We start from the raw sequence: 24,865 nt of genomic DNA, 5'->3' as shown, positions 1-24,865 counted from the left end.
TGGCCATCACATACAGACCCCAGCTAAAACCTCTCCAGCGCATTATCCACGATCTACAACCTATCCTGGAAAATGATCCCTCACTCTCACAGACCTTGGGAGGCAGGCCAGTCCTCGCTTACAGACAACCCCCCAACCTGAAGCAAATACTCACCAGCAACTACACACCACACCACAGAAACACCAACCCAGGAACCAATCCCTGTAGCAAACCTCGTTGCCTACTCTGTCCCCATATCTACTCTGGCGACACCATCAGAGGACCCAACCACATCAGCCACACCATCAAGGGCTCATTCACCTGCACATCCACTAATGTTATATATGCCATCATGTGCCAGCAATGCCCCTCTGCCATGTACATTGGCCAAACCGGACAGTCCCTCCGCAAAAGAATAAATGGACACAAATCGGACATCAGGAATGGTAACATACATAAGCCAGTAAGTGAACACTTCAATCTCCCTGGTCATTCTATTACAGATTTAAAAGTCACTATCATTGAACAAAAAAACTTCAGAAACAGACTTCAAAGAGAAACAGCAGAACTAAAATTCATTTGCAAATTTAACACCATTAATCTGGGCTTGAATAGGGACTGGGAGTGGCTGGCTCATTACAGAAGCAGCTTTTCCTCTCCTGGAATTGACACCTCCTCATCTATTATTGGGAGTGGACTACATCCACCCTGATTGAATTGGCCCTGTCAACACTGGTTCTCCACTTGCGAAGTAACTCCCTGCTCTCCATGTGTCAGTATATAATGCCTGCATCTGTAACTTTCACTCTATGCATCCGAAGAAGTGAGGTTTTTACCCACGAAAGCTTATGCCCAAATAAATCTGTTAGTCTTTAAGGTGCCACCAGACTCCTTGTTGTTTTTGTAGATACAGACTAACACGGCTACCCCCTGATACTTGGAAAAACACAGAGGTTCCCCACATGGAACTATTCTTATCTGATTTTTACCATGCCTTCGTATTTTATTTTTTACCATGTCTTTAAGCAGAAGTCTCAGTAGATGCCATTGCGCTTCAGAACGGGTAGTACCATCTGGCCCTTGGTTTTTAGTTTAGTACATTGATAGGGAGGTTTTTTTTAAATGTAGAAACATTCTCACTGCTCCTGTCCCAGCGCCCCAGACAGATTATATATTATCTATAGATCTAGCTCAAGGTATATAATAGATTGTCATATCTTTTGGGGCTGCGGGAAAATAAATAAAAACAATACCTTATTTAAATCCAGGATAGCAAGACTTCAAAATATTCGTTCAACCTTTCAAGTTTGTGACTCTATTCCCCGTCCGTCCTATGTGGGGGAAGAGGAAAACCCGCAGTGCAGCTTATGAAAAAGTTAACTAAAGTGCGTTTGGGTTTATAAGAAAACAAGAACTATAGACATGCAGAGAGGGTATTCATGAGAAATCACACTATGAAGGATACTGTTTTCTACAGCATACTCAGCAACATGTGGGAGAGAAGGCGATCATGACTAAGCCAATAGCTAACTTTAAATTTAAGGCTTTAGCGGCCACTTACTTCCCCCCGAAGAATAAAGCTTATAGCATTTCCCAGGAATGCATTCCATCCCAGCCCCTCTGAATGTTTTCTTGTGTAACAATATATTTTACTTCAGAGCAGGTATTCTGTATTTTAGCGTCCAAAAAGATAAACTGGACCGGGTTGGGTTTATAACAAGGTTGAAACCCTGATGACAATTACAAATTCTTAGACACCCTGGCCCATACCGTATACTGGTAAAAATGCCAGTGAGTTGTTCACTTCAGTGGGAGATTTGCCTGGGGGGGAGGACTTGAGTCCTAAATCTAGCCAAGATTCTGCTTTAAGGTTTCCCAATCTCGCCGTGTATTTCTGTCAGTGGTTTATAAAAATGAAATACTAGTTGAAATTTGGCAGGGATGAAAGATATTCTGTGCTGGAGGTGCCTGTGGTGTGCTACATCCCACTCTGAATACAGCTGAAGGATCCTTGCCAGGGATTCAGAGATAACTTACCTCTGGCTCACACTTCTTTAATGCACATTTTATTCCCTTTAGGAATGCACAACATACCATATTAATAATACTTAACATTGTTATCTTCACTATTGGTAAATATTATTTCATCCTGCATATTGCTTGATTGGCAAATAAAATACAGAGTCCCTGCCGGGAAGATCTTACAGACCTAAGCGACCTGCAAAACACATTACATATGTTAGCAGCGCACCTGTGAGGCAGACAAGCATTATTAGCCCAACTTTACAGGTGGGGGAATTACCCACGGTCATTCAGAGAACAAGTGACCTGACTCCTAATGCCTCCTCATTCTAGACCTGCCTGCCTCTAAAGAGCATGGGGAGGAGAGATGTCTTTATATGCTGAGTATGTAAATGCTAAGTAAAAACATAAACATGTTGCTAAAAATCTATAAGGTCTTTATTTTCCTCCTCTGGAAATTACTCTGTGCAGAGCAGAAATGACTTGTTTCATCTACCAGGGGGAAAGAAATCCCATAGATCTAGGGCTTTTTCCAAGAGCCACAAAAAACTTGGACGCCACAATTGTTTTAACTCACAAGGGAACAAAGTCCTGGATCTGTCGGAGGCAGGGATCTGACAGGCGGTTAGTACTGTAGATGGTTAGCCGGAGAAAGATCTGTTTGAAGATCTACAGGGAGATTGATCTCTGATTTATTGTGTGTGAGAGCTGTCTGGGGATCTGTTGGAATGTTAGCTGGAGGGGAATCTGCTGGGGGATCTACTGGAATGGTTGGCTGAAGGGGGTCTGTTTCGGAATCTATTGGATGGTTAGCTGGAGGGGGTCTATTTGGGGATCTGATCTCTGATTTATTGGGTGTGTGAGCTGTTGGAGTCTGTTAGATAGTTGTGGGGGGGGTGTTGGGGATCTCCGTGGGGTCGATTCAGGGGTGCCCAGTTTGCAGATCTATTGGGGTGCCAGGGGGCACAGAGAAGGGGCGGTTTCTCTGGCTCACGCTGCTCCTCTCTCTCTCCCCAGACGGCTCCTTCCCGATGAGCCAGCGCAGCTTCCCCGCTTCGTTCTGGAACAGCGCTTACCAGCCCTCCTCTGTCCCGGCCTCCCTGAGCAGCAGCCTGGGCAGCCCCCTGGCCGCCGCCGCCCACAGCGAGCTGCCCTTCGCCGCGGCCGACCCCTACTCGCCGGCCGCGCTGCACGGCCACCTGCACCAGGGCGGGCCGGAGCCCTGGCACCACCCGCACCCGCACCCCTACCTGGGCGCCCAGGGCTCCGCCTACCCCCGCCCCGCCGCCATGCACGAGGTCTACGGCGCCCACTTCGACCCCCGCTACAGCTCTCTGCTGGTGCCCGCCGCCTCGGTCCGCCCGCACCGCCTGCCGCCCGCCTCGGCGCCCGCGCCCGGCAGTCCCCAGTGCGAGCTGGGCAAGAGCGAGCCCGCCAGCGCGGCCTGGGCGGCGCCGGGCCCTTTCCCCAGCCCGGCGGGGGACATGGCCCAGGGCCTGGGCCTCAATGTGGACGCAGGTAAGGGGCAGGGCCTCCCCCATCCGCCCTCCAGAGATGCGCTGGTGCCGGGCCTGATCCCGCGCTCCCCATTAACCTTTCCTGGGCCCCCCTGGGGGCAATGGAGCAGGGCACGGTGGGGCGGTGTTGGTCCCCAGAGCGAGGGGCCGGCCACGGGCATGACATGGTCCGCCCAGCCCAGTGCAAGAGCACTATTTACAAACCAGCAATTGCCAGACGCACAAAGGTCCATGCCCCACCACGCATTCCCCCCCACCCCCGATTCCCTATGGCCAGCAGCCCCCCCCCACCATGCCACAAATGCACAACACCACCTCGCCCAGCGCCCCACCACAACTGCCCAGCACCCCACACAGAACCCCCACTCCCTAGTGCCCCAACACACAGAGATCTTTCCCGCCTCTTCACAGCCCAATACCGCCCCAGACCCCCAAGAGACCCACTCCCCCACACCCTGCCTCCCGGCAGCACTCAGTGGCCCTGCTGGGAGACGACTGTGTCTGCCAGACTGAGCCGCCAGTGCAACCAGGGCTGGTCCCAGGGAGTGGCGAGATCAGCCAGGCCAGGGCCTGCTCCGGCCGAGCTCCCTCAGGACCCACTTACCTGGAGGGGCCCAGCCAAACCCCCCACCACTGTTCCTCCCCAGCTGGCTGAGACTGGCCAGGCTTCTGCACCAGTCCCAGGCAGCTCAGCTCTGGGGTGACAGGCGAGACCCTACAGGTGGTGGGAAGCAGAGACTGCCCAGAGCTGGAGGTGCACTGGGGTCTGGCCGGGGGCAGAGAGAAGCCGGCGGGTGGGGCTGAGGGTGGAGAGGAGCCCTTGGCTGGCGGGCGGGCAGGCCGAGAGGAGCGGGGGGGGGGGGGGGCCAGTGGGCTGGCAGGGTCTCAGCGCACCATGCAAGCAGAGCAGTCCATGGCTCCTTCTGAGCATGGGCCCAGCTCCATGGCGCCACTGGTGCCATTGTAAACCCAGCATTGCCCCAGGGCTGAGGAGAGGTTTGAGTTGGGAGCAGATTCCAGACTGCCCCGCCTGGGCATAACAGGAAGGCTGCTGCCTAAGGGCCCTCCCTTGCCCCAAGACAAGCTGCACTCCTGCTAAGGCCACCTGCAGGCCCCAGTGAGGTGTTTCCAGACTTCACCTTCCCCCCCATCTGCTATCCTCCACTGGGTGAGGGGAAGCACAATTGCTTTTCCCATGGAAAAGTGCAATGGTTTCCCCTCCCCCAGGAAAGCTGATACGTTGGTCTTTTATGTGTGATCAGGTGCATAGGGGAAGCTTTTTGCAGCTATGTTTTCACTGGAAAGGTGAGACAGATATAGCCTTGGTTTCTAGCAGGGTGAGCACACAAAAATAGGGAACGCTCTCTGGGAAGCATTTCTCAGTACTTGGCACATGGTTATTCTGACCACAATGAATGATCCCTCTAAGCTTTAGACAAAACAGGAATCCACACTTTTCCCTGGCCTAGTTTGGTTTTTTTTCTTTGCTTCACCACTGCCTTTCATTCTGGGGAGCCTCACTTTAGATCCCTTCTCCGCTCTCACAAGGAAATAGTGGTGTTTGGCTTTCTCTGTCCTTAAATATCTTGTACCTGTTTTTCTTCTTTCCCCCTTTTTCCCCCTTCTCTCCATTCTCAGGTTTGCAGCCTCAGGATAAAAGCAAGGATCTGTACTGGTTTTAGACCTGTCCTTCACCTCTTCTTCCCCTGGGCTCTCCCCCAGTAGATCTCTGCCTAGTAGAATTGGTGACATTCAGAGCTGAAATCAAGTGGGTTTGTAACAGCTTCTGATCTTGGTTTTCAGCTCGCCGTTATTCCTTCTGTGGTGGATCTCTCCTGAGCTGATCTGCTGACTCAAAGACCCCCGAGTCCCCTTCCTCTCTTCCTTCAGACAAGCCCACCATGGCTCAGCATCTATGCCAGGCATTTCAAGGACAAGAACACGGGGAAGGCAATGGGACTTCATACTACTTGGCATTTCAAATACAATACTTAAGACATATTGTGGAGGATAAAATTCCTTCTGTTGAAAGAGGAGAGCCAAAGACACTTTTATTTAAACTAACGCCACACCCAGAACTGTGGTCCAGACTGCTTAAAAAGAGTTAAATTATGTGGACAGTGATGTGAAATCACTGGCCTTCTTAAGGAAGGGGGAGGGAAAGTTGTTGGGGTTTTTTTGGTGGTGTTGTGAATATTTTTTATGCCAATGAGAATTATTTCTTGAAAGCAGGTTGGGGAGATACTCAGTGATTTTGAACTGGATTTGTACTTTACATTATAGAAAACTGAAAGGAAAGGAAATTTTAACTCATGAACACTTTTGGACTGTTAACAAAATTGGACAGATCTTTCGGCCTGGGGTTATGAGTGGCAAGTGGCTAGCTTGGGCCACCTGCCCTGGGCTTACAGAAATGCAGCTGTTCCAGGGACAACTGTTCAAACTCCAGAAACTTGACAACCAAGGTGGCACTTCTCAGAGTTTGGCACAACAATTGCATTGGATATATATATATATATATATATATATATATAATTTTTTTTACAAGGAATGTTTTATGATGAAAGAAGAAACCCTTAAAAAAAATAAAACCTGACAGCCTTCATGGGGAACAACTGGAGCACACCAGAAGGAAAGGCACATTGTGGACAATTGATATCCATTGCCTCTAATATTTCTCTTTGTCTGTGTGTTGCTGTCATTCTGTCACTTTAATAGTAATTTTCTGAGGGTGGGAATAAGGGATGTTTTTAAATGTAGAAAAGCTATATTAAAGATGTCTCCTTTCACCCAGCATGTGTGTTTGTGAAGGATTAAAGCTAAACAAATAGGGTGATGTCACAAACTGGAAACTTTAGGGTGAAATGGGGAAAAAACACCTGTAATGTGGACAAAGCGACCCATTTTAGTTACTTTGTATTAAAGCTAAACAGAAATCTTGATGGTGCAAAACATTTTCTTACGTGAGTTTTAAAAGGAAGTGTAACAAATACAGAAGATAAGGGGATACAATAGTGCTTAGCCACTATATGTTATAGGTTACAGTCTCCTTGTATGATGAACTAATATAAAATAAGCAAGGTGTCATTCTGCAACAAAATGTCCCCCTTCAAAAAGCTCAGAAAAGAGGGGATTGTAAAACCCAGCAGTTCCTATTAGTTTTGTAATTCAAAATGCTTATATAGTCACATCAGTGTCAACTAAAACTTCCTCATGCTGGATCAGGGACACTGAGAATTGGATCATGCTTCTTCTGGATTTCCCTTCAACACTGGCTATAAGGTAGCTAGATTTATGGAGGAGCATGGGAATCTTAGTAATTGGAATTAAGGAAAGCACTGTATATAACCACTGGCTGAAAATTGATTTGAGAAACACTTTATTTAAGGACCATCTTCACTTAGTGCTTTGCAGAAGATGGTGTACTGTGATTATTTTAACCCAGGGCACTCACAAGAATTTTCCTCTTAGTCTACAGTAAACCAGGACCCAGACAGGCTGCAGAAAGGCAGACTGCAGAATTTATTTATTTATATTTATTAAACCAAAATATTTGCAGGATCCTACATAGGAAAGAGGCAGCAGCTCTTGGAAAAAACACATAAGAAGAGTTAGTCAAAAAGTGATAGTTTGGGAGGTACAGGAGGTAGGATTTTGTCCAAAAATGCTGCTTTTTTGAAATTTTTAAAATTCAAAAAATTTCAACCAGCTCTAGTATGAAGTGCACTTCATTGGGAATGTTTATTCTCTCCCCCGTTCCCTATCCTGCCCCTCACACACCTCCCGAGGCTCATACTGAACAGGGCTGGGTGAATTCAGCCAAAATGTATTTGTGAATATTCTTGCAAGTAAAACCCAGCCATTCACTTCAGTGGCATTTACAACAATGATTCGTGAACTTTAATTCAGGGGACCGAAAGTTTATTTGCAATAAGGTTTGCACAAATACAGAATCTGTAAATATTGGTATGAGTGTACTCAAAATGCTCCTGTTCTTATTTATTGTTGGTACAGTGGTGGCGTATCAGAACGGGGGCCTCTTTGTGCTAGGTACTATGCAAACATAAAGTAAAAAAAAGCCTCCACAACTACTTCCCCAAAGAGATTATAATCTAAATTGATATAAACCCTGATCCTGCAAAAAAGACATGCTTAACTTTATACACTGTGTGGTGTTCGTTGACCGCAAGGGGACTACTTGCAGTGCATAAACTTAAACACATGCAGGATTGGGGCCTTAGACTATAAGATCTGAGAAGAAACTGTCTTTTTATTATGTGTTTATACAGTGTCTAGCACAGTGGTTCCCTTGGTGCTACAGAAATAATTTCTCTCAAGGCCATTTTTAAGCTGTTTTACTAATGTTTGCACACCAAATTCATTGAACAAGTATGAACGTTTGCAGGTAAACTGTAAATATGGTCACCATCACTTCCTGCTTAATAAAGCATAGGTCACCCAATAAGTGAACAGACCCACAAGTGTCCAGTGCAGTGGCATGGAGAGAATAATCACAGCGATCATTTTGTGAACGACCCATAGGGTGTTTGCAGTGTCTGGTTGCAGAACAACTGAGCATAACCAAGAAACGAATTAAAACCACAACCTGTTCACAGAGATTTCCAGAAAGGAAACACAAGTTAAATTCACTTAAACTATTTCCTGCAAATAGTTTATACTTAGTATAATGTGAGAAAAAACAGGATTCAATGTATGTAATTTTTAAGGGTTTGAGGGTTAATACGCTGAGTATCTTCAATAAGGACTTTTCCTTTTCTTTTTTCTTATGAAAATTGTGGACATTTGGCACAACCTGGTTCATGCCAAAGGCAAAAAAATTGCTCTTCAGGAATATTTTTACGAGCTCCATCCTTAACACTAGTCCCCAGCAGGGATACTTGAGCAGAATCCAGAGATGGGGAGAACTGCATTTAAGACTGGAAAATTGCACCAATCTCTGCTTTGGTTTTGGTGGTGGAATTTTAAAAGGGGCTCCTGGTAGCTGTCTCCAACGTCTACACTACCCGCCGGATTGGCGGGTAGTGATCGATCTATCGGGGATCGATTTATCGCGTGTAGTGTAGATGCGATAAATCAATCCCCGATCGCTCTCCCGTCGACTGCTGAACTCCAGCAGTGCAAGAGGCGGAAGCAAAGTCGACGGGGGAGCGGCAGCCTTCAATCCAGCACCGCGAGGACGCGAAGTAAGTAATTTTAATTCGATCTAAGATACGTCGACTTCAGCTACGCTATTCTCGTAGCTGAAGTTGCATATCTTAGATCGATCCCCCCCCCAGCGTAGACCACAGTGGTGAGTCTGAGAACAAAGCAGACAACGATGTTCACACACAGCTACCCTTGCATTTGGAGTTGAAAGGATTTATCCTAACATTAGGTGTGTATTAGCATAAAGATCCTTGTTTCCTAGTGGGTTATTCATATAAGCCCCAGGGGAGGGGAGGCAAGTGCAGTAGATTCTGAATAATCCCTCTGCCCCTCACAGGAAGCCTGTGTGGCCTGTCTCCTGGGAATCTTATCTGCCCCATCTCCACCTTAGGTTGGGAGGCGCTGCTGTCCCATCTCACTTTCCCTTTGAAGTTCTAGATTGGTCCCTGTCTGGAAGGGAGTGAAATGCAGTGGGTGTTTTTGGACACACCAGGGACCCTTTACTGGCTTCTCTCATGCATCTTTCTGGCAAGTCTCTAATTAACATATCCTTTTGCACTGTAGGGAAGCAAACCAGCTCCTCTGGAGGGCTGTGGTGTCCTGGCCAGTGGCTGTGGCCTGCCACCCAGAGGAGCAGTTGCTGCTAGAGAGGGAGAAGGACTGGCTGTTTGTGGGTGTAGTTGGTTGGCTGGAGAAGCAGTCTCTTAGATAGTTTATTGTTTTTCAGGGCAAGGTGAAGGGGCAGAAGAGTGGGCAGAAATGTATGTCCTAGCAATGGCCATGAATCCGGTGCGATGAGTCTCAGGACCCAAGTTGTATCCTTGGTTCCTGCACAATAATAGGCTTTACTTAAACCTCTTAGGTCAGAACACATCCAAAATTGGGAGGATTTAACTGCTTGCACCCATCTCTAATATTATATTTGGGGTTAATTCAGATATCTGGAAAAGTAGCCATCTCTTGCTCTCAGTGTGACCCACAGCCTATCTGTGAATAACACACACAAAGCATACTGCTCCTGAGTTATAACTCTAGAAGGTACAGGGCAAATCCATAAAGGCCTAGCATGCCATTGGGAGTGCCCCCACCTTCTCCGGTGGCAGCATGCTGCATATCTCATATCCACACCAGGACCCTACAGGAGAAAGTGAAGGGGATAGTGGTGTATCCGCCACAAACACACACGTGGCCGAATTGAGTTTGAGCACAGTGTTGATCGAAATGGCCTAGATCCTGTGTTGTCTAGTCCTCTACTGCCATACCCAGCAGTGGCTGGCTTAACAGGAGCCCTTGCTCTCTCTCATAGATGTCTGTGCCTTCCTTTGCTTTAGCGCATTTATGGTCTCAACATATTGAACAACTGAGAACCTGGGTGTTTCTTTTAGAATTTGTCAGTTGCTCAGATCCTATAGTGAGAAGAGCAGGATAAATATCCAGATAGCTAGATGCCCTTTTGTGGGTCTTTGTACCACATCCCCTGACTGGGCCCTGTTTTCTGAATCATTTACCCCTGTTTCCTTTGTGATATTTTTCACGTTTGCCATACAGTTCAGCAATTAGGGTAAAGGAATGAAAGTAGTGGTGACATTATCGTTTTCATAGTTGCTGTTTGCATGTAACTGAAGCACTGGAGAGTTAGACAAACACAAACCTTCAGAAGAGCCAACCGGTTGAATCCCACCCCTGCAGCCCAACCCCCACAACATGAGCTGACTCCTAATCCAGTGGAACATCTCTCTTTTTCCACCCGTGAAGCCCTAAAGAGCTGTGCCCATCCCAGTCACACACAGACACAAATGATTATTCTCACTTGACAGACCTGCACAGCTCTCTCCCTGTATTTAACTGCAGCCCCAGTGAGCTGGATCAGGCAAGAGACACTCGATAGCTGCTGTTTCCGTGGTTGAAATATTTGTGAAGTTAACGCATAATCTGAAAGCAGAAGCTAATAAATTATAGGGTGCTAATTGGGGCCGGAGTGGAGCCGTCAATCATATTATCCTAAACACACAGAGACCCTCATAACCTAAAAAGGCAAGAGAGACGCCAAGAACAGCTTCCAGTTGTCACTGGCCATGACCTCCATTTCAGTGAGAGCATAGAGAGTCAAGGCAGAGGGTGTCTGAATACTAATTCTGATAAGAAAATGCTAACAGTGTACTGGGAGCATGTGTGTGTGTCTTCCTTTGCCTTCCTTCAGGATTTATTACCTAGGCTGTTTAATTATTTTTGCTTTGAAGTTGATGTTTCCAGACCTTCAGTTTTAAAGGTTTTAAAACATACGTAAGTACTTGTAACTCACATGTTTCCATAGCCCTCAGTGTGATGCTCACCAATTTCTGACTTCAGTCAGAGCCTGATGAAATAAAATCCAGTTTTAGCAAAGCCATTTTATCGATTGCAATTTTTTTTGTTTCTTGTGCCTCAAAAACACAGCAGCATACACACTTCCTTCTTCAACAATGTCACCAAAAGTATGCACTCTGTCCCAGTGCTGCTACTTTTTCTTTTTTTATTATTTATAATAAAACATGTCACCGAGGACAGTGATGCTCAGACTGCGGCTCGCAAGCTGCAAGTGGCTCTTTAATGTATCTCCTGCAGCTCTTTGCAGCATATGATAGTAAAACACTGTGTGATTTAATTATTACCCAATCAAAGTTATTAACCAATCAGGAGGCTTTTACTATGTTATTAACCAATGAAGTTATCAACTTGCACTAAATTATTAACTTATTTGGTGTGAGAATTATATATAAACTAAATATTTCCTCATCATACTGTTTAAATATGAATAGCGCTATAGTAAATGAAACAATTAATTCACAATACTGTGGCTCTTTTGGCTAATGTTTATCACTAATTTGGCTCCTGAACCACTGAGATCTGACTATCACTGGCCTAGGAGACCTAGTCATAGACTATGGCTCCTCTGTGCTAGGCACAGTACAAACATAGAACAAAAACACCATCCCTGTCCCAATCACTTTGCTGTTGCCCTCTCAAGTTGTGTCCATATAATTCCTCAAACGGATGTGTTTTAATTGTATAACTTAACATTTACTCCAAGAGGGATGAATGAATTTTGGTTACACTCCCCTCACCCCAAAAATTCACCTCTGGGATGGTGCAAGAATGAAACATTTCAGCCCAAAGGCTGAAAAACTTGAAAAAATTAGGAGCAACCCAAAAAGGGAAGTGGAAAGCCTTTCTTTGAACCATGGGATGGCTAGTAATACACAGACATTGAATCATTTAAATATTTTAGGGCCAAATTCTGCTATCGTTGACTCCAACATAAATCTGAAATAACTGGACATCGGTGAAGTAATTTCAAATTCATAGCAGTGTCACTGAGAGCAGACTTTGGCTGATGATAACCTGAAAAAAACGATGTATATTTACTTTGAAATGTACCTTTTCCTCTCCATCTTTGATACTGGTACTAATCTTTCACAGTTATAGGCCAAATTCTGCACTGACCAAGAGTGGGGGCAGCAGTGCCACTAAGAAAGACAAGCGTCTCTTGCTGAGCAGGTGGTAGCTTTACTCTTTTGTTTGTGTATTACCAGCAGCAAGTGTGCATAGACAAGGGAATTGTTTGCACACCTCCAAGTGTGCATAGACAAGGGAATTGTTTGCACACCTACTGGCCATCAAGTCGCAATTCTGCACAGGCTGATGCAGGATCAGCACCTATAGATCTGTTCATCCTTATATTTTTTTTAACTAACCCCTCTTAAGCATGGCAGTATGAACAAGCTAGAACACAATCGTATCTCACCTTTCTGTTAGCATTAACCCTGATGGAATACAAACAAAGCCCCAGCATCTAAAGATAGGTGCCCAGGAGTTAGGTGCCTAAATACCCTTGAGGGTCTGGGTCAAAAATTCCTTGGACATTTTTAGGCTCCAACAGCATGTAAAAGTGGAGGGTCAGACTATCAGAATTAAGCATACGCCATTCTGCACATGTGATTGTTGGCTCCTAACCTAGGCTTGAAAATAGCCAATGAGCACACGCACAAATTAGATATTTTGCTGAGGCTTGTGGCCAATTAAGCATTGTGAGCTTGACCATCTTTCCATTCAGCCAATGGCAAAACTCCAGTTGACTTAAATGGGTACCTGATCAAACTCAGTGTACACACATTGAATATCTGCATATGTGAGTGAGGTATGCATGTGCACAATATGTACCACCTTGTTTTGAAAATTTGGCCCAAACCAATTGTTGATAAGAAGGGTAAGAGAAAACAACAAGTGTGTCAACAATCTGCTTTCCCTCCCCCACCCCGCCACTCATCCCCAGTTTAATAGAAAACCATTGTTAACACATTGTAAAATGCCTTATTTTTCACTGTAAAATCAGTCATGTCACTGGGAATAATGACACTATTGTGGCATCATCACTTGGCTTTGAAGCTCAGGGTTCTGGTTATTTATTAGCATTTAAATACAATGTCAGGTAGCCGTGCCAGCTGTCATTGTAAATAGAACTGTGATAGTTTGAAAAATCCGCCCGGCACACACACTCCAAAGTGATATACAGCAGCTAACAGGTTCCATTATAAACACATCCACATGTTATCTTATATAACTACTGTCTTTTATAGTGTGATAGAACTGAGGTGAGAGCAGTTTTGTGTGGAATGGAGGGAAGTTTGCCTGTCCTGCACAGTGTAGTTTAAAAATTAATGGGCTAGATTTCAGTTAGTGGAACTTGGCATTGCTCCGTTGACTTCAGTAGAGCTATGCTGCCTGGGGATATGTGGCAATATAAGAGCGGAATCAGTGTGGCAAATGGTTGAAGCAAGGGAATGGGAGAGAGGGTGGAATCCTGCCCTCACTGAAGTCAATGGCAAAAGTCCTATTGAGTACAATGGGTCTAGAATTTCACCTGAGGGACCAAGGGGGCTTTGCCTGTGACCTTTAATAAGTCTCTTAACCTTTGTGCCTCATTTTCCCAATCAGGAGCTATAGTGCTAATACCCATGTTTTGAAGCATCTTGTGGTCCTCAGAAGCAAATATTTTATTTGTTAGTTAAGAGACCATGGGGCTGAGAGGATTCACCAAGGAGCATCAGCTCTCCAATCTCTCACCCTGGTGCCTGGCAGGATGGTCGGGATATGTGAGGCAGGAGGAAGTACAACTGCTGCATCCTTTATCTGTAATGCTCACTAGTCAGTGTAGTTAAATAACTTCTAACAACACCAAAGAGTTTTAACCAGTCCAGCTAAAAAACCTCTGCCCTTTTCAATTGCTCACTTTGTTTCTTGTCTCTTCTGATGTTGTAATTTTACCAGTCATCATAGTGTTTTCCCGAGTACACAAGATGTAAATTTCTAATGTAAAAAATAAACAGCAAAACTCTTTTATGTAAAGTTCTTCTTTATACATTGTAAAGAAGCAATAAAAGGCAAACACTTATATTTTCCACTTGCAGATCACCTTTAGAAGTCCTTTTCTATATCTGTTTAAGTTCACTCTTCGGAGTTTGTGATAACTAACTTGCCTTAGCTCTAATTTTAAATCGCTGAGGACCCAACCCTGCAATCCTTACTCACACAGATAAACCTTAATCATATGAGTGAGCCTATTGAAATCCAGGGGATTACTGATGTAAGGATTACTCACAGCGTTATGAGTTGCAGAACAGGGTCTTACCTCTTTGTCACCCAATAAGATCCTTGTATTTCTGGTCATTTAAAGCATTTATTTCATGTTCTATAGAATCTTGATAGTGGTTACAGATGGAAAGACCCAGAGAATCACTGGTTCCCGAACTGGTCTTTCAGCCTGTGGCAGTCCACAGAGCATTTGCTGGTGGTCTGCTGAGAGCTGGCTGGTCACATGGTGCTGTCCCAGAACACACCCACACCTGATCCTAAATATCCACAGGAAACAGAGGAAAACATATATCTATGTTGCCAGCTAGTGCAGAATAATCCATTATCTTGGACTGATTGAAATTAGTGTATCCTTCTTTAAAGTTAGGAATTATGCCAGTTAAATTTTATTGTTTAATAATTTCATAACAATATCTTCAGATACTATAGCACAGGGATCGGCAACCTTTGGCACGCAGCCCACCAGGGTAAGCACCCTGGCGGGCCGGTTTGTTTACCTGCCACGTCCGCAGGTTCGGCCGATCGCAGCTCCCACTAGCCGCAGTTCGCCGCTCCAGGCCAATGGGGGCTGTAGGAAGCGGTGCGGGCTGAGGGATGTGCTTACCCTGGCCGGCTGTGTGCCAAAGGTTGCCGATCCCTGCTATAGCACTTTTCATTTAAAAAGCAATTTACAGACATTGGTTAGCCACCACAATGTACTTTTAAGGTTGGCAATCATAAATGTTATCGGCCACACTTTCTAGATAGCAGGACTGCAGCAGAGAGATTGGGGGCTTGCCCAAACCCATATAGTGAGTCCTTGTCAGAGTTTGGCCTAGAACTGATTTGTAGCCCAGCGCTTAATCTCCTGAACAACACTGCCTCTCAATGTTTACATGTTTTGTTAAATGTAAAGAAAGGAGGCAATGGAGAGTATTAATAATCAGGCCCAGATCCTCAAATGTATTTATTTGCCTAACTCCTATTGAAATCAATGGGAGTAGGTGCCTAAATATCTCTAAGGATCTGGGCCCAGAGCCCTAACTCAAAGACTGACTTCTGTCTGGAACAGCTACGTTGGACTGGAAGCTGCAAGTAATGAAAGCAAGTGTGTGTGTGTGTGTGTGTGTGCGGGGGGTGGGGTGGGGTGCATGGGCATCTAATAATTCCTGAGCTATAAAAACTTAATTCATTCTCCTCTTGTTTTTTGGAGTTGTTTCCATAGATGTCCAGGTTCTTCATTGCAAAAGAAAAAGCTCCTGGATGCCTGTAAATGCACCTGGAAACAATGACGAAGCAGTATAGCTGCCTCTAGAGAAGGAGATGGAAAAAGGAGATGCTGTCAGGAATGACATCCACCAGAGGTTGTGGAATCCCCATCATTGGAGATTTTAAAGAACAGGTTGGACAAACATCTGTCAGGGATGGTCTAGGTTTATTTGGTCCTGCTACAGCACCAGGGACTGGACTCGATGACTTCTCGAGGTCCCTTCCAGCCCTACATTTCTATGATTCGGTGCTTAACCTTAATTACATAAGAAGTCCTACTGATTGCTGGATCAGGCCAGAGTGCTCAGCACCTTGCAGCATCAAGTCCTAGGATATTTGTACTTGCAGATACTCTTTTGCAATCCTTTAATTTCAAGACAATTTTGATTTGGATAAAAAATGCAGGTATTTAAGGCCAGATTTTTAAAGCTATTTAAATGTGTAATTCCCAGTGAAATGAATGGGAGTTAGGTGCCTCAGACCATTAGAAATCTGACCCTTAGTCCATAAAGTGGTCTAGTATCTAAAACAGCCCAGATATGGAAAGTCAAAGAAAGTGGGACCTACAAATGTTCAGCAAGTATTTCCCCATAATGTAATTTCTACTGTGTATATTGCATTTTATGCCAAGCACACTGGAGTGTCTTAAACAGAGGAGGTCAAGATAAACAGTGATTTGTGTTTGTAGACTGAACCTCTTGTACCACTACAGCATGCACATAATGGCTATTCCAGTTCCTCTCTAACTTAGATAACAAGCATCTCATATGTGCCATGATGGATTTTTTTTCCTCCTTCAAAAATATCATCATTTGCTTAAAAGCTCATTAACACACTTAAACTTACTTTGAAGTTTTGACTTCTAGCCTCAAAACCCAATAAATTTAGGATGAAGGTTTCTACTCCATTTTTATCTTACTCTCTCACAGCTGGAGGTGGTACAGTTCAGGGACAAGTACAGCACAGGCAGTGGCAGTTTCCTCCGTATCCAGATAAAAAGCCAGGAGTGTGGCTCTAAAGCTAAGAAGATAAATTATTCTCTTTGCCCCTTTGATGATTGTCACCAAAGCGGTCTATAGTGTCTTTGTAATGTGGATAGCTATGCTGTACGAACGGGATTGAACCACCAATTTAATTTGCATAGGCCACAGACCAGTCATCCAGCAGCAGTGATTTTCAGTCCCGACAGACATTAGCTAGATTTGAAGCAGCACACTATATGGTTAGGGAAAACGGCACTGAGAAGACATTTTCATCTGCTAGGACACGCAGAACCATGGATTATTGATTATAGATCTTTCTTTCCAGCTTCATTCAAAGAAAATCCATTCTCTGCACCTCTTCTCAGAATTTTTGCTTTACTCTACTGAAAATGTGCACTATACAAACTACCTATGCCTCCTATTGATTTGCGTTTCTGTAACACTTCACGTGTTCGAAGCCCTGTATAAAAATCAAGGAATAAAACCTCATAACATCGCTGTGAAATAGTTCCGTTTTATTATTTACATTTTACAGATGGGGGAAGTGAGGGAAAGAGAAGTGAAGTGACTTGCTCAAGGCCGTGCAGCATAACTTCTTGTCACCCAATCCTGGGCTTGTTAGGGGATTAATCCTGCTGCTGCATAGATAGGTCCTAGGGTATCACCAAGAAAGTGGACCCCCATGGGAGTGGGATGAGCAGCCAGCGGAGCAGCATGGAAGCGAAAGACAGCCCGCACAGAAGGATCTGCCCATACAGCAGTGGACAGGGCCCCATTGTGCACTGATGCCCATGCCACAGAGGCACATGGCTTCAAAACAGTGCAGCAAGGGGGATTGTGTCTGGGGTCACCTCTCCATCTGGCTGAGATAGACACACCATGGGATGGCCAACCTTCAGACACACTTCTTCTCCAGCAGAGCTGCCTGGGCTGGGGGCCCTGGTGCTCGTGGTGCAACTGCTGGGTTCCTGCAGTTCCTTGTCTGCATGGTTGGCCCCTACACTTGCAGCCAGTAAGCACAGGGGAGCTTGATTTTGGATGGTGTGTGGGGAGTAGCTGCTACCTCCTGGATCACAGTGCCTGCAGTGGGTGTGGTTCCAGGTCCTGACTCTACCTCTTGCCACACCCCGTCTGTCCTCTGAGCACTCCTGCAGAGCAGGTTGTGGGGTGGTCAGGTGAGCATAGCTCTCCACATCAGGGGCAACTAGGGATCCTCAGTGATAGGGACACCACACCATGCTCAGTGCTCCTGAGGATCCCATCTGTGCAGTGGTACCATTGGCAGGGTCCTGCACCACTGGCAGGGTCAAGGCCTGCTCCTCCAAACCAAGCCCCCAAATCCTATGAATGCCATATTTGTGAATAACTTTGGGCCTGAAGCAAAACCCACTGAAGTCAATGGGAGATCTTTTCCATCGATTTCAATGAGCTTTGGCTCAGGCAGGCCCTTGCTGCATTTGAGTAATGCTATTGAATGAAAGGGCGTTATTCCTGGGTGTTAAGTTACACACGTGTGTTGGCAGGACTGGGGGTGGCAGACTTGCTGTCTTCACTTTAGAATCCTAATGTAAAGATTCTATTACTTACTATTTCAAGGTTATCCAAATGGGAGCAATGTGTATAAAATGCTCATCAGCCAGCATATTAAGAGGAAGCAAACATATACACTGTTCTTATCCAGTGAACATAATCACGAAAAAAAAGGGCTAGAAGCTTTACAGTTTTTTGTCAGCATCACCAGGTCAGGCTTTCAAGTTTAGTTGTAATCATCTACTCTTAACAATCATTTATAGGGCCTTTGACAGGTACTTTAAAAATAGATTTTCTGTATTTATTTTGTAATAATCTCTTAGAAGGCCAGAATTTTAACACCTTGTTCTACTCATTTAACAAACATTTTGGGCCAGACTTCAATGGAGTTACAGACTAGCTGAGGATTTGGCTCTCTGTTTCAAAACAACTCTGCCCATATACCATGTTTTCTTTATTTCTCTCCTGTGTCCTTTATTACTAAATATATTTGCATGAAAACAGGATATTGTAACAGCTAATTGATAAATAATGCACGAGATGCCATTTAATAACTCTGTCTAACTCATTCAATTATAATTATGGTCCCAATTGATTACCCATGCTTTTTAGTCAGCATATTCCATTTGGAAAACTTGTCAAACAGTTTGGTTTGATTTCCAAATACAGAAAAGGATATTGACATCTTCTAATCTAAGGTCTTGCATCAGGGTCTGTTAACCTGATCTGTTGTACCCCTGCATTGTCCCATTCCCCCATTGGTCCTATCCATAGTACAAATACATTGTAAGAGACAGCCTCTGTCCTGCAGAGCTTACAACCCGACATGAAACGAGACACACTAATTGTGACAAACAGAAGGAGGAGGGAGGACAAAGGTAACAAAAATCATATAGATCCACAGAAAAACTATTGCACAACTTAATGGTTCCAAAGCCTTTTCTTTTAAATTAAGAAATAAAATAAGCTATACCCAAAGATGCGCAGCCTGTGGGCTGATCTCTGATTGCAGCAGTTTCAACTGGAATTTCAAAAAAATAAAGTCATAAAAACAATGACATTTTTCTTACATTTTGCAAAAGCTTGTTTTTACACAAATCTAAATGTGGGCCAAATTTCAGGCAATATTGTTGCCATAAGCCAGTGAGAACCAGCTTTATAATATATCAGGGTGGCCAAACTTACTGACCCTCTGAGCCGCATACAATAAACTTTAGACGTTCGAGAGCCAGGCGCACCTGCCAGGGCTCAGGGCTTCTGCCCTGCGGCAGAGTGGTGGGGCTATGGGCTTCAACCCCGCTCTTGCTGAAGTCCCAAGCCCTGGAAGGCACCTCCCGCAGTGCTGAAGCCCTTAGGACCCCCTCTCCGCTGGGCAGAAGCCCCTAGTCCCACCACCCCGCCACAGGGGAGAAGCCCCAAGCTCCCCTTCCCCAGACTGGTAGGCAGAGAATGGGGGCTGGGGGGGCTCCACAAGCCACACTTTAACTGTAAAAGAGCCACATGTGGCTGCTCGGAAGCCGCAGATGGCCGCTCCTGTAATATAAGAAATAGCACATAATTGCTCTCTTTCGAGCATGATTGCATGTGTGCCAAAATTTCATTTTAAAATAACTTCTCATCTGATTACATGTCCAATTAACCTAGTTCATATGAAATACCCAAGGGACCTTAAAATTCAGGAATTCTTGATCAAAGAACTCCCATGCCACTGGGTTACTATTCTGTTATATATAATTAATTCCTTTGCAATATTTTCCAGTATTTTTAGTCGTTACAGTTTTTTAAATAAAACCTCAGATGACATCTCTAATTTTGACAGAGACACATGCTTGCTAGGTAATTAACCTGAAAATAAACCTATCAGATCACTCGTCATTATCAGAGGCATAGTTCACACCTTCAGGACTGCTGAAAGTACGGCAGAGTACAGGATATTTTCCTTTGCTTATTTCTTCATCTGCACGTGGTGCCTTCTCTTCTTTCCTCTGACTGAAGGAATCAGATTTCACCCAGCTCATTTGAATCTCTGTTTTCTTGATCTTGGTTGCTTTCTATGACTAGTACCAAATAGTTTAAGCCTTCGATGTTCCTGGTTTCCATTAAAGCAGCTGAAAGAGTACTTTCTGAATCTGTACATGGAGCATCACCATCTGCATCTGAAAGAAAGGCTGCTGTTTTACTACCAATTCAAATGCAATATTAGAAGGCAAAGACAGCCAAGCAGCAGGTAGAGAAAGTGACTCTAGCGACCACAGAAGGAGTGACAGCTTGCATTTATTCTCTGCTGCAGCATGCCTGGATTATATCCTGAATCAAAAAAATTCATCAGCACTCATGCTGAAAAGGACAGTAATACAGTTATAAATAAGTGATTTGCCTGTCCTGGTAGGAAAGACTGTGTGCATATGGCAAGAATGTTTGTAACCTCTTGGACCCAACTTCTAACCAAAACTGTCCCACCATCTAGACAGGTTCTTGCCTATTGGCTAAAGGTCAAGTAAAGTATAGATTGATGCATTCTCTACCATGCTTCTAGGGGCAGAGACATATAACCTAATAGGTTTTGTCCACTTCTGACTTTAATTTACAGTTTTTATTCTAACTTTGTATTGCTTACATTTGCACATGTGCCCAGTGATGGGCATATCTTTTAAAACCTGAAAAATAACTGAATAACTAAAAGGCTCGAGTTATCATTGCTGTTATTCTGTGTATTTATTCTTAGTAACACATACTTTTTTTATTAGATACCTACTTACTTTATTTCATTACTGGAAAATGAAGCATATGACACCCAGGTTCATCTGTATGAAAATGAAGCATGTGACATCCAGGTTTATCTACACTTCGGAACCACAAGCATTGCACTGTTCTACCCAGAGGACATTTAATTATTTATGTTGATTCACCAGCTTTTTTTTATACTTCTCTGTACTATGAAGAACTCATAAGTGAGTCGGGTCCACATGATACAATTCGGAAAGATTATCAGAAAAAAGAAGTTTAATTTAAGAACCCTATTGAGAGGAGGGAAGTTTGGAGACAGATCAAACTATGCTGATGTACTGTGATGACTGACAGCTAAGAACAATCATTTGATACACTCTTTGTCAGTTCAGGGTCATTATGGGAATATTTAGTAAGCCAATCCTCATTGAGATTTCACCCACCAGTGTAGCTCTTCTTTGTATTTGTTTTTGGTTTTTTTGCTTAATAGAGCACCTAATGGAAACCCTCAGGGGCAAGCTGCCCTGGAATAGGCATGTTGGCTACACACTGAGGGCATATTCTCAACAAACTCTTAAGAGGGAAACTTTAAAATAAGGACTTCCAAGTAAAACCAGGTATTTACGGACCAGACATATGCCGGGTGACCAGCCTAAGTATAGAACACTAGAGGAGCATTCGGATTTGTTTCCTGTATAAGTATCTGGAGCTGATGAGGTGATGGTTACAGAAATGTGAGCATGAAGTCACTGTGATATTTTTACCAGATATATAGATACATTACTAATTCTTTCCCCATCAGTCCTGAAGGATCACAGAATATACAAAATATTATTTTCTCCTTAGCCGACATGCCACTGTGACTTCCATTAAAAAAAAAAAAGACATCTTGCAACTAACTTCTTGCCTTGTTTTTAATCTTTGAGCTTTGGAGACAAAATAAGAAGCAACACTATTTTGCAGAAGCATTCAATATAGTGTACAAAGCCAGGGAAACAATACAACCCTGTTAAATATACCTTACCTTTATGACATGACAGCAACTAGTTACAAAACCACTACAGAACTGATACTTTGCCATGTTTACACATTGAAGTTTTACACATGGTTAAATGTGTATGCTCTTTCCATTTGCCTCTATTTATTCTTCTGTTGGCATAACATTCCAAGTGAAGACACCAATGAAAACTTTAAACCTTATACACTAATGTACAAGCTGAGAAATATATGCTAAGATGTCAAGTTATTAAGTACAGCGGTCACCTTTTGCATAGGTCAGCTTAGCAAGGCAAGAAAAGCTAACCTGGATCATTACAGCAGGCCAGTAGAGGATACACAGATGATCAATTACGGAAAAATCATGGCTGGTTAGGAAAGCGTCAGGAAATTAGAGAAAAGGCTGTGAGCACCCGAAGCAGCACTAAGAGCCAGAAAAGCCATAGACCAGCATCTGAGCTGAGTTTGGATAAGCCTGGGGAGGCAAAAGAAAACTGCTAATTTCTAAAGGGAACAAATAGGGAGGGACATTTTGGTGGGGGCTGGTTTATACCTGGGTCTTGTCAGGTTTTTTTGTTAGTTTCAACATTGCTAACATTAGATGTTTGACTTATACCCAGGCTAGGTTATATGTGAGTAGATGCAGCCATTAAATCTTGTTTTGTGATCCCTTCAGATTTCACATGCAAAGCCTGGTTGAGCCAGTTAAACACTCAAATGGGAGACCTCCAAGCAACATCTGAATGCTATATGCAATGGTGTGGGTGATTCGCCAGTGGACGCTTACTCCCTTAGCACTTTCCCCAAGAAAAGCGTTGTTAAACGCAATGCCCTGGCCAAACTGCAGCTGAATTAATTACACTGGGCCTCTCCTAATTCACCCTGCACTTTCCACTGCCAAATTTCTGCAGTATTCTTCAGTTACCTCCTGTCCTAAATTGATATGCAGTGTTGTTCAGTGCTGTTAAATAGCTTCTGCATTCCACCCCAGTGGTGGGAGAAGCAATTGCTAGGCATCTTCCCTAACTACCTTGTGGGGTATTGTGCAATTAGTTCCTGTTAATAAATGTTCTGAGATCTGGTGTGGAAAGGTGCAAATTGTTATAATGTTTATATAAATATCTTCAGTGTACTTTCAGTATAGTTTTATTTAAAAAAACTTTTGATATCCTTTATTTTCAGAGATGGCAAATTATAAGAGGAAATCAATCAACGGAAGGGGTGATTGGTGATGATGGAGCAAAGAGAACATTTTTAAAGCTGGTCTAGAAATGTTACTTTTTTTATTAAAAATATTTTTAGGGGCCAGATCCTGAGCTGGTACAAATCAGTGCAGCTCCAGCAAAGTCAGTGGAGCTACATCAGTTTACACCAGCTAAGTATCTAGCACTAAATGTTAATGATTTCCTAATAAAGACGCAATACAAACCTGTCTGATATCGTACAGTTTTTATATGGTGAATAGCACTGTTTCCCCAATTGAAAGTTACTTTCCTGTTTTCTTTTTAATAATTATTTAAGATAACATCTCTTGCCCACCACCTCTATACACACCAAACTATTCATATATTGGGGAGCAAGAGATGCTTCTGGGGATAGCATAACGTTGAGTATATTCCAGACAAGTATTCAGTTACATATCTTTATTCAAGAAATATTAAGGGCAAGAATTTGGTTACTGGACTCTGGATTTCTCAGTCTCAGAAATGTAGGACAGTATGAGGGAGTATTTCCTACAGATAAAGTATTATGCTGATACCTATGGACTACCTGGAGGTGCAGGTACTGGATTTCAGTAACAAGTATTAACAGAACAAAAATATATCTGTTATAATACTTCACACCGTATTATATATCAGTGGAGATGCATCTGTGTCTCCTGTCTAATCAAGCATATCATCTCACATGTTTTTAGGATGACTCACTAAGCTTTGCTATTCTGTCATCCTAAGGACGCTAAAAGTGAGAATTTTGCTTAGCCAAGGTCCAACTGTGCTGTGCACCCATTTACATAGTGTTTAAAAAATAAAAGCAACACTTAAAAAGTTAGAGTCCATTTTTCAAAGCGATGTTTATCAAGAGAAATCTCTGTATGCAAGAAACACTCTTGGTAAACGCAATGTGGGCCACACTCAAAGCAGGGATCGATGCAGACTGGCTTGTTAGACTAAAATGTATTATCATCTAACAACTCCTAGCAAGGATCAGGGCCCCATTGTGCTAGACACTGTATATACATGTAATGCAGAAGACAATTTCTTCTCCTGCTTTATAATCACTTATTATAATTATTACTTTTTGTATTTTTTCAAAATCTAAAGGAAGGTGTGACTGTTGTTTCCCTAACCGAGTAGTACCCATTATTTGTTCTCTCTGAAATGAAATAGTAATTGGCAAGGAAACAGAGATGAAATGACCATTCTGTGCTGTACTGTTTTTGCATGCAGCGTTGTAGCCACCCACCTCTACAGCAAAAGGGCTCGAAATAAAAGCCTGCTGAAATCAATGGGAGTCCTTCCATTGACTTCATTTGGCTTTAGGTCAGACACTAACTGAACTAACTGGAACAGAGGATAATGGAATTTCAGAAGCCTGCACTGAAGGCCAGATACAAGGTTTAGGTGATGTAGTTTATTAGCACACCTGTTTTAGAGAAACTTCTGCTTCTCTAAGTGATTTATCTAAACACAGGCAAGTGTGCAGAATAGCAGGTAAGAGTGATTGGTTTTAACAAGGTACATGAGTTGAAAACCATTACTAGTCATCTAGCAGATGCTATGCTCTCTAATCCCAGATTTCAACACTGAAGAGAAGTTTAAACAGATCTGATCATTCCTCTGACCAACAGAGAATTCGGGGGGGGGGGGGGGGAAAGACTCATGACATACACCCTGCAGGTTAGTTTATTACTCTTTTTTTTTCAAAATGTGAATTCAGCATTTAAGAATGGTGGTGGCTTGCCAGCTCTAAAGACAGAAAATAATATAGCCCAAAATAATATACCATGGACAGTGGCATTGCTGCCTTCTTCAAACTTCCCCACCCTTGTGCTTTATGCCTGATCT

At 43.6% G+C, this 24,865-nt stretch overlaps 2 protein-coding genes across 3 annotated transcripts in view; one reads left to right on the top strand and one right to left on the bottom strand.

Moving 5' to 3' along the window:
- The window catches only part of VGLL2 (vestigial like family member 2), a 12,156-nt gene extending 5,697 nt beyond the window's left edge, over nt 1-6,459 (top strand). Inside the window, exons 3-4 of one of the 2 annotated variants that reach the window (XM_024205375.3) lie at nt 3,020-3,520; nt 5,158-6,459. In XM_024205375.3, coding sequence (XP_024061143.2) covers nt 3,020-3,520; nt 5,158-5,201 — 545 coding nt within the window. In that variant the 3' untranslated portion in view covers nt 5,202-6,459. The remainder of the gene's footprint in view (nt 1-3,019; nt 3,521-5,157) is intronic. The other variant, XM_024205376.3, reaches the window with a different exon arrangement.
- Nucleotides 6,460-20,030: 13,571 nt separating this feature from the next.
- The window catches only part of ROS1 (ROS proto-oncogene 1, receptor tyrosine kinase), a 90,794-nt gene continuing 85,959 nt past the window's right edge, over nt 20,031-24,865 (bottom strand). Inside the window, exon 44 of the mRNA XM_029911077.1 lies at nt 20,031-20,227. Within this exon, the coding sequence (XP_029766937.1) occupies nt 20,076-20,227 (152 nt within the window). The 3' untranslated portion in view covers nt 20,031-20,075. The remainder of the gene's footprint in view (nt 20,228-24,865) is intronic.

Source organism: Terrapene carolina, unplaced genomic scaffold (assembly GCF_002925995.2).
Source record: "Terrapene carolina triunguis isolate 2854851 unplaced genomic scaffold, T_m_triunguis-2.0 Scaffold85, whole genome shotgun sequence".
NCBI classification, from domain to species: domain Eukaryota; kingdom Metazoa; phylum Chordata; order Testudines; family Emydidae; genus Terrapene; species Terrapene triunguis.
The sequence above is the reverse complement of the archived record's forward strand: the minus strand, read 5'-3'. Positions and strand labels throughout refer to the sequence as shown.